The following is a 10,224-nucleotide window of genomic DNA, read 5'->3' as shown; positions in this document are numbered from 1 at the left end:
TTGTAACAAATGTTTCATATTAAACCGCAAAACCGACGACCCCCCTCCCATACATAAAAAAGATTAAAGAATCCCCCTAGATGAATCAAACTTAAACTGTACAATTAAAAATAGACTTATACAAGAAATGTACATAACCCGTGCAGGGATAAAAATATATGTGAGATTTAAAGCAAGAACCTATAAACAGTTGAGGAAAAAAATCTATAATTAGACCTGAATATAAAAAATAAAAAAGTGTTGACCTTCTGAAGTTGTGTTGTTTATATATGTACAGCAATGTTTAAAAAGCAGATAGTGCAGAGTTATCAAAAACAGACATTAAATAACAGGCAGTGCAAACATTAAATTAAAGGTGCTATTTACAACAACAACAATTTATTATTATTTATTTGTGTAGGCTGTTTGTCGCGATTGTAGAGCGGGGGGAGTTGACGACGCTGGTTGCCATGGCAGCGGAGAAATTTATAACGTATGTGGCAACAGTTAGACGTTCGCTGTTGCCCCCTGTTACCCCCCCCCCCCCCCCCCCCCCCCTCTCCCCCCCCCCTCCTCTTACGCAAAAAGCAGCGGCTGGTTGTGATTTGCCAGCCCCAGCCCTCCTCCCTCTTCAGGGGGGTAACTTATTACGGGAGTTAGCGGGCGGAGCCGGTTTCCCTGAGAGATAAATTGTGTGTGGTACAATTGGTGGAGTCGGGTACGAAACTGTCCTTTCGCTTTTCCTGTGAGGGACAGTTCACAGCTTAAACAAACCCGCTAAATCAAGAACAAAAACCCGAAAGAAAGGGGGATCTATCGGGGAGTTTAATATGTCTGGAAATAAAGAAAGCGACGGAGGATGGAAGACATTTGTGTGGAATTCAGAGAAGAAGGAGTTTCTAGGACGAACAGGCAGCAGTTGGTGTAAGTAGACGGAACTAACACGACGATATACTCTTCATTAATCAGATAAAAGTCAGCATGTTAACCTGACACGGTGGAAATACTCTCACTGGATATTTCTCCATTTCTTTTTTCCATCCTTCTGATTTCCTGCCTGTAGGTTACAGACAGCACCTGTTAGATCTCGGTGTCTCTGACATGCTGCGTCGTGACTTGGTTTTTCAATGGAGGAAGCTGTGTGTTCAAATCAGAATTAACTCATCTGCTTGAAAGGGAAAAGGTTTATCTCTCAAACTTAGACTTATACATACATGTTACTGGTCGAATGTAGTACAAAAAAAAGGCTTATTATAATAATACAAAAATAATTAACTCGCTCTATAGTCTACATTAATGCCCCTCCACAGTTGGCGCGACTGTTATGTGCTGCACATTTTGACATTTTAATTAGCCTATTAGTTTTATGGTATAAACAATGCAATAGGAAATCATAACCTAAGGCGTGGCCCATTTCATTAATAAACGTCCTTTATGAAAAGGTCATCCTGAAGGACAGAGTGTGGTGGGCCAGGGCTTTCCACTGGTACACCAAATGGTGGAAGTAGAGTTTTTTTCCGCCTCTATTCTGCGTTTAAGCCTTGTAGAAAAACAAGAGAACATTTTATTCCTCTCACTAATTACCTTGAATGGCTAATCCCTCTCTCCTGTGAATGGGTACAGACCCGGGTATGCTCTACAAACCCAAGATTAATGTATCTAATCGTTTTACCACTGTTTTCAATACTTTAAGACGGGGGAATGCTCTCCTAATACGGTCAGCAGTGGGTGTTGGTTTGATTGGATAACTGGACACCATTATACAGGACCAATTAAGCTCAGTAAAGCGTTTTACACATTAGAAACGGCGTGTTTTTTCTTCCTCCTGTGTGCCGGGTTGGGCCAGCAGACACAACATGGTGCTGGGAGCAGATCACGACTCACATGTCTCAAGAGCCGCCCTCTCTCTCCCTCTCTCTCTCCTTCTACAGAGTCTTTTTTCCCCCCGAAAGAGAAGAGATATTTGGTGCCAGTTTTGCAGCACTCATTCCTGAAAAGATTAACGAAAGCACAAATTAACTGTTCTTTCATGGAAAATTGTCCGACTGGAAAATCACAGACATGTCGCCATCATAGCTAGTTGCAACAGTAGCGAGTTTTCAGCGAACTTGCACGTAGCCTACTTGTAGATGCACATTTTTACATCAAAACGTGTTAATAGTGTATTAATGTGGAGAGTTATGTGGTTATACTGTTATTAAGTATCTATTAGGCCGACTGGCTTCCTGTTGCTCTTCGTCGTGAGGTAGAGTGATGTCGCACTAACTAAAAGAGAGCAACAGGTCTGTCTGTGCCCTTGAGTTTCAGAAACCATCTTTCTTTCTTTCTTTCTCTCTCTCTCTCTCTTCTCAGTACAAGCTATATCAAACGTGCATTTCTAAAACAGGGCGGTGTTTGAACTGAACTATGTATCGTGTCGTGGAAAATACAGGAAATGTTGGGTTTCAGTTTCAGTGTCTCTCTCTCTGTTCATTTTCGGCGTTCAAGGCTGAAAAAGTACCGCAGAGCTGGTTGACGAGGCTTCAATAAAAACGTCAGAAAAAGTGGAGAGACATCAGTGAGGTGTGAACGTGGTGACGGCCCCCTTCACAACATGCTGCAGCAGTCTGGTGGGGGAGGTGCTCTCTCTCCATTCAAACTCTGCCTTTCACCAGCCGCTCTCTGTGCTATTTACATTTCTGGGCAACACTTGTTGAGTTCTGGCATTTCTCTGGCTACAGAATTAGGGCCGTGTACTTAAATCACCCTCCTGCACTCACACAACATTAAATGCCCATTCCTTCCTCTGTATTCATTACAATTGGTTAATTAGTCACTCTTTTTAAAGAGGCACTCACAGGTCCTGTTTGGCTTTAAAACAGATAAGACCAAATGTTAACACTCAAGTGAAAAGTCACAGGGCAACTAAAGGACACAATGGTTTCGCACTCTGACGTTCCTACAGCCATGAGGAAAAAAATGCACATTTTTCTTGCAAATTTCACCCGCCAGCATGGCAGGTTGTGGTTGCAACATTTCTATTTCTTGGATGCCTTCTTAGGAAATCACCACAGGATTGTAATGCTTCACATCTCATCAGGTGTACAGTTACAGTTTCCCCCTCAACAGGTGTATCACACAGATGTGACATAACAAGACTGTTTACAGCGTGTAGAGTGTATAGATTACATTTTTAGTCAGATGTATTATTATTACGATGTCTGTGTTTGTGCTCATGTCTTGTTGCTGTGGGACCACATGTATGCACAGTGATGACTGAAATGCTTGCATCAGCCTCTAAGTGTAAAATAAGGGGAAGTTGGTGCTCTTGGAACAGACTGTAGTGTTTAAAATGCAGAAACTCACAGTATCAAGGTAACACACGGCACAGGGATGGGCAGACTTCTCAGTGTATAATCTGTAGCAGGAGATAAGGCTTTAGGGTTGAACCGGTTGTCAACCCACCCAACTGGTTTCACCGTGGTCAATGTGGATGTGCAACCGACAGTGGGGAGACATTTTGGGAAGGTGCCACAACGACAAATACTTCAGTAACAGGGACACTGATGATGAAAATGAGCTGGCTGCGTATCAGTGTTCAGTAACCCGAAAATAAGAAACAGTATGTTGCCAGAAGATGGCTGTTACGGTTTGACTTTGATATAAAGAGAATCCAGCATCTTGTGCCTCGATGAGACAAACATTGAAGGGGACTAAGAAGCCGGGGAAGAAGAATAGAGTTTAGGTCTTTTTCTATGCTTTCAAGACTTTGTGCTCTTAACATTTTATTTCCTTTAAAAGTAACAAAAATGATGCAGATTTAAGCTCCTCTCATCAATTAACAAAAAAAATTCTGAGTACTGCCAGAGGTGCTTTAATAGAGGCCTTCTTTAGCTGCTAGGAGCATAATATAAGTAGGGACTATAACGTCATTCAAGCCTCAATGATGTTTCTGGAGAAACTCGAATCTCAATCCCCACACATTTGAATATCAGAGTTGTAGTCAAGGTTCACTTTTGTATAGCTATATCCAAACAGGAACAACTGGAAGTCTACTTCAAGGTTTTGGTTTGATCTCTTTGTTGCTTTGCTTGACCGAAAAGAGGCAAACGAGAAATGCAAAGTGCAAGTTTCTGTCCACAAATCTCCATGAATAAAGGCAAAGAAAGACAAAGTGAGACCTTGTTGTTCAGCTGAGAGAGCACAGTGTTTTCACGGAGAACCTGTTGAAATTGACCACTTGGCGGGGGAAGGGTCTGCGTGAGAGGAGACTGCTGCGCTGATAGGAACCACCAGTGACTCATGCTGTTGAACAGGAACGCGGTCCCCCTACTGTTGCTTAATTGGATTCATTTGTAAATTAGTTGGGGGGGGGGGGGCATGAGAAAACAAAAAGATCGAGTGGAAATCGTGTTATGGATGATCCATTGAATGAATTTCCAAATGTTTTTCTTGGCTCATGAATTTTCTTTCTGTCATTAGATGCTAACAATTTAGTGATACATGCTGACCATTTTCTAAGCTATAATCATCAGACTACACATTTTTCCAAGACAATCACGCTCTTACCTTATGTTTATTTATCACAACATGTCCCAAAAAGAACTTTTTGTTTTTTTGTGTGTTTGGTCGTTGAAGAAGGACTCTTTTTTTTCAGCTGTTAGATACAATGATATTTCATTTTAGATCTTTGTTTTTAAAACAATTATTAAATGTCGATATGAATTTCCCTCTCTGACAGCCTGGGCAAAAGTGTAATAACATTCTGATATATCATGAAGCTGAGGAAAGCTGTACATTCTCTCAACATCTGAGAAGATAACCTAAAAGAATTTTTTTCATGAATGACTGAAGCTTTTAATCATCAAACTACTGGTTGATTAATCAGTTCATCTTTGAGTTTCTTGTGCCAGTTGTGTTTATTTGACATGATTAATGATCTTAATGCACCATCTCCCCTACAGTTAAAATCCTCGCTTTCTACGTGATATTCTACGGATGCTTGGCTGGAATTTTCGTCGGGACCATTCAGGCTCTGCTGCTCACAATAAGTAACTACAAGCCCACCTATCAGGACAGAGTCGCCCCCCCAGGTAATTCAATCCAACTTCTTCATTTGTACTGTTTCTAATGAAATACTGTAATGAAGCTGTAATTAGCTCTGAAGTCTAAGTGACAGCAGTTTTGTTTTAAATTGACAACATGTCTGTCTGTGGTTTTTGCACTTAAAGCTGACTCTCTTGGGGTGTGCCTTTATGCAGCTCCTCTATCAGAAGTCTTTCTGACCTTAGAAAGGTTCAGCCATTTTGTCCTTCACTCCTCTGAGCCAGTCAATGTTTCCCCCCTGAGGCTACGTGGGGACTGTAGCCTACATACACTCCACTCATTGTGATTGAAATGTGCGCTGGGAATGTGTAACAGCCGACATGTTTACATACAAATGCATGTATGAATGTATGGCAGCCTCAGGTTGTAGGAAAAGAAAGATTTGTCCCAGCTCAGAGGCCTCTAAGCTAGTTCTCTTGGGGAAAAAATTCTAATCTATAATCTTTTGAAAACATCAAACAGTGCCACAGTCACACTGTGAGCGTTTCGCAAATTTCCTACAAAGCTCTGAGACAGTGCAGATTTGAAATGCCGGGCCTCGTCTTGTTGTGCCAGTACTTGTTTGCACAGCACATGCTCTTCTAGCCTTGGCGGTATTTTTAGCAGCCATTGTAAACGACCAGCTTCATGTACACGGGATAGTTTTTTACTGCCTGTTTGTCTGACAGACGTCCACGACTGTGTACAATCAAAGAGTACGTCTGGCAAAAGGAAGAAGTGTGCCGCGCTTTGAGCTTAAGTGAGTTTCCAGTAGTGTCAAGATAAAGGAAGCAGGCAGCAGTTGCCTGTTTTTTTTTTTTTCAGAGCTCGAGCCCGCCTCTCACTCTGGGGCTAAAAGTTTCCATTGTGAAAGAGACACACGTGAGAGTGCATGGGTGGGGGCAGGGGATTGGTTAACTTTCACAAGCCACCACTGAAATTCAAATGACTACATGTTAGTCCTCTGTCCTTGTTACACAAATGCCTCGAGTGTTGCTCATAAGTACAGCAAGGATTAAACAGATCCCACAGTGAGGCCAAGAAATGGTTAATAAAATGTCATGTTTCCTTTTCACTCCTCTTACCCATCTCACTCTCTCTTCATGCCACGCCTCACTGAGGCCTTGTGCACAAGGTCTGTGGAAAATTACTGCTATAAAGAGCTGACAGAGACCATCAGAGGAAATCCCCAAGACCCTACATTGTGTGTAGCCCTAAGATAATAGAGCAGAGACAGAGAATGGCTCACATGATCTACAGAGCAGCTTCTGTCACACATTCCTCTTCACAACTACAGAGCAGATTTATACTTTTTTCTTTCTAAGCCTGTCTTAAATCAATGTTTTCTCCTTTATTTTGTTATTCTTAAAAAAATCTATTTTGTGTGTTTTAGGTCTATCACACACCCCTCGCTCTGACAAATCTGAAATTGCTTTCCGTAAGTCTGATGAGAAGTCCTATGAGAAGTATGTCAGCAGCTTGACCGACTTCCTTAAGCCATATGATGTAGAACTTCAGTTGGAGCAGCTGAAATTTGAAAACTGTGGAGGCAAGTATACGCCAATCATGCTCAGTCATACTCTCAGGCTGATCTCTGATGGGTATCAACTGTTGACATAAAAAATACATCTTGTTTTAATCACTGAATTTTACAGCTGTACTTTTAAAGAAATGCATCTCCTCATCATTTTATGTTCATACCAGTAAGAAATTTGTTGCTCTGTGTGTATTTATTGTTCCAGTCATATACAGTGTAAGGGTCTAACGTCTGTCTTTTGTACCGCTTGCAGACACTCCTCAGTCATACAAGGATCGTGGACCTTTGGAAGGCAAACCATTAGTGAGAAATGCATGCCGCTTCAACCGCAATTTGCTGGGCAGCTGCTCAGGAGACAGCGATCCCACATATGGCTTCAAAGACGGGAAGCCTTGTATCATCGTCAAGCTCAACAGGATCGTCAACTTCAGACCAAAGGTAGTTTTACTGCACATTTACAGCACTGTAGCTTGTTATGGTAGTGCTCACACTGATAAAGACACACTTATCACACTGTAAATCATAGCTATTAAACCAGTGGTGCTTCAATATTCAAGAAAAAGGATACAGCAGTAATAGAAAGACAATATGTGAAAGATTTCCAAAGATTTGATTTCAACCAGGAATGTAATATCTTGCCCCTTGTGACAATCATTGTGAAGCAAACTGCAATCTACATTTCTCAAATCTGATCATAAATCTGTCAGGATCATTGAAGGAACCTCTTTGTTTGATTAGCCCGTTATAAAAATGGAGATACAGCCTCGTAATAATAAGCAGCACAAATACACTCGATACGGAGCTGCTACTGACAACTTCAACCAGCCTCATCACACAGCCATAAACCAGGCATCACAAACATAGAATACAATGAACATGTAAAAAAAACAAAAAAAAACAGATTTCCAACTATTCATCTTTAAGTCAATTCAAAGATAATTATTTCAACATGCTTTTGGTATCAGCCATTTATTTGTTTTCCTAACCTTTCCCAGATCATTTTGATTTGTCTTTGGCAGATTAGACTAAATTCAGAACATGTGGGATGTGAATTATTTATTTTAGACTTTGCTAGAACTTCAAAAACCCTTAATGTTACTTACAAGAAGTCTGTGTGGAATATTGTCATTTTAAAACCTGTTTTATTAACATGATCACTTTTTAAAGGAGCGCTGTTATCAAGTGTACAGGTGTTGCCAGCACAACAGAAAATGATAAGATGTTAGTCGGGTAATTTTCAGTAACCGGTTGTGAACAACAAGTTTACATTTTTTAAAACAGTTGAGTTGTAAAAAGTGAGCTTGCCAGATGTCTGTAGTCTGCTCTTGATGTCTGTTGGAGGCTCCAGGCTAAATTTGCATAACACAAACGATTCTCCATACAGACTGTATGCTGTACTAGTTTGGTTACTTAAAAGGTATAATTCAAACCTGTAAGCTGGCTCACATCTGACTACAACAAGGGCCTCCAAGATGTCCTAATGTCATGAAAATATGACAACTCCAGACCAATTCTGACCACTCTTCCATCCATTATTGATTCTAATGGACACCAAAACCTGGAATCTGGTCCTGCACTGCCAGTCACTATGAAACCTCACGAACAAAATAAATCAAGATGTTGATCGTCAATATCTCTCTGTTTCTTTTCAGGCTCCTTCTAGCAATCAGTCACTTCCGGAGTCTCTGCAAGGAAAACTTCAGCCCAATCTGATCCCCATCCACTGCAAAAATAAGGTAAGTTTGGCTTGACAGCAACAAACCATGATGTATTATTCAAGAATGTTACACTGGTGGATGTTCTGGGGTATTAATGCGATAAAAAGGGAAGATTTTAATCTGATTTCATCTTTGGTTTTTTTTACAGAGAGAGGAGGACGAAGGCAAGATTGGTGAGATCAAATACTTTGGCATGGGTGAAGGCTTCCCTCTCCAGTACTACCCGTACTATGGCAAAGCACTCCACCCTCAGTACCTGCAGCCTCTGGTGGCCATCCAGTTCACCAACCTCACCCTGGACCAGGAGCTCCGTATTGAGTGCAAAGTTTACGGAGCAAACATAGATTACAGCGAGAAAGACCGCTACCAAGGACGATTTGACGTTAAGTTCACTATCAGCTCGTGACCTCAGCCTTGATGCGCATTACTCTTCATTTTGAAACAAATCAAATGTAGAGAGAAATAAGAGTTCAGATAAACACCACTAGTCTTTGAACATTCATAATATACAGGACCTACACTTAATCTGTGTGCTTTACACTAGCTTTTCTGTGTGTTTGTCGAGGGTTAGAATGTAAAAAAAACAAGAGTAGCAATAGCAAATATTTATTCTACTGTACATGAAAATATTCCTTGAGCCATGGGATGTGTTCATCTATTACTGTAAAACCGCAATTCCACTACTGACGTGTAGCGAGCTGTGTTTCTGTCCCCAGTGTTTCATCCTAATGTGCTCTCTATATATTTTTGGAGTGTCCAGTGCTGTAGTCTAGTTCTGTTGTAACCTCTTCTGTCTTATGTCAGCTTTAGTGGTCCAAGGTGTGTGCTCCGTGTCTGTGTGCAGGTGTGTGTTAGTTTATGTGAGTGTGTGGAGTGTGTGTTAATGTGCTACGACTAACTGAAATACTAGCATGGTACTCTGAACCTTTAAGGCCTATGTTTGAGTAAATGACTGCGCTCCATAAACTCTTTTAGTTTTTTTCCTGTGTGTTTTCTTTTTTTCCAAGTTGTGGAAGGATACATTTGTTCACCTTTTCTTTGTTGTTCACCATAGCTGTAGGATATGGTTTGATGACATTTCTGTTTGATACATCTGTTCATTCTTAATTCCTAGTGTAGAGCTTTGTGGGTCCAGCCTAGACGACTGTCACCTCCATGGAAACAGTGGCAACTCAGTGCTTTGAAATCTGTTTTTGCTGGAGACATCACATAATGTGATGCTACTTACTATTGAATGTTTTAGCCATTTTCATGGTGGAAGAATTTTATATTTATGCAGTTGTACATTTTTTTTTCAAAGTTTAATGTTATGAATCCAATACCAAAGTCGCTGGTCAAAAAGAGTTAAAGAATATTATCAGAGGCAATGCAGTATCCCGTGTAATAAGATGTTTAGTTGGTGTGAAAAATACTTAATTCAATGTTGAAGATCAAAACACTTGTCAGGAGTCTGCTCTTGTCACTTTATTTAATCTGCATAAGGCTGAAACAATAAACAGACAAATGAGACAACTGTGAAGTCTTTGAGTAACGTGTTTTCTCCTTTGCATTCACCCGTCCATAATCTTGAAGAAATACTGCACCTGTGGGAGGAAAAATCTGTTTAAATGCCTGCTAATTTAAATCAATGTCGTCTCTGATATCAGAATAATGGCGTTGTTAAAGTTCAAAGTGTAAATTCTCCCCTGCACAAGCCCATTATTAGCCACTGTGTCCCAGTCTTGGGAAAATGGCAGCTCAGTCAGTCACAGGCTAATGTTTAACAAGGAGGCATTTGTCCAGCAAACAGATCAGGAGTTTTCCTGAACAATGACGCTCGATGGGTCAGACCCACTCCCTGGTAAAACAATGGTTTTGTTTCAAATTCCTCTGCCCTTCTTGTTCTCCTGAAAACCCAGTGTGAGCTAAGGTTTGCCGCGGCCCACA

At 40.8% G+C, this 10,224-nt stretch overlaps 2 protein-coding genes across 2 annotated transcripts in view; one reads left to right on the top strand and one right to left on the bottom strand.

Annotated features, from left to right (window-relative positions):
• Nucleotides 1–661: 661 nt before the first annotated feature.
• Nucleotides 662–9,817, top strand: atp1b1a (ATPase Na+/K+ transporting subunit beta 1a). The gene is made up of 6 exons (XM_061030506.1): nucleotides 662–903; nucleotides 4,923–5,051; nucleotides 6,437–6,592; nucleotides 6,834–7,018; nucleotides 8,233–8,316; nucleotides 8,447–9,817. Exons 1-6 carry the CDS (start codon nucleotides 810–812, stop codon nucleotides 8,702–8,704), a joined length of 906 nt encoding a protein of 301 aa, XP_060886489.1. The 5' UTR covers nucleotides 662–809; the 3' UTR covers nucleotides 8,705–9,817.
• Nucleotides 9,748–10,224, bottom strand: part of nme7 (NME/NM23 family member 7) — a 24,890-nt gene continuing 24,413 nt past the window's right edge. The window contains exon 12 of the mRNA XM_061030476.1: nucleotides 9,748–9,881. Within this exon, the coding sequence (XP_060886459.1) occupies nucleotides 9,849–9,881 (33 nt within the window). The 3' untranslated portion in view covers nucleotides 9,748–9,848. The remainder of the gene's footprint in view (nucleotides 9,882–10,224) is intronic.

Source organism: Labrus mixtus, chromosome 3 (assembly GCF_963584025.1).
Source record: "Labrus mixtus chromosome 3, fLabMix1.1, whole genome shotgun sequence".
NCBI classification, from domain to species: domain Eukaryota; kingdom Metazoa; phylum Chordata; class Actinopteri; order Labriformes; family Labridae; genus Labrus; species Labrus mixtus.
This window is presented reverse-complemented; position numbering and strand designations above follow the sequence as displayed.

Coding starts and splice junctions, on each gene's coding strand:
- atp1b1a (XM_061030506.1), top strand. CDS start 810: ATGTCTGGAAATAAAGAAAGCGACGGAGGATGGAAGACATTTGTGTGG. Junction 7,019..8,232: donor TCGTCAACTTCAGACCAAAG/GTAGTTTTACTG, acceptor GTTTCTTTTCAG/GCTCCTTCTAGCAATCAGTC. Junction 8,317..8,446: donor CCATCCACTGCAAAAATAAG/GTAAGTTTGGCT, acceptor TTTTTTTTACAG/AGAGAGGAGGACGAAGGCAA.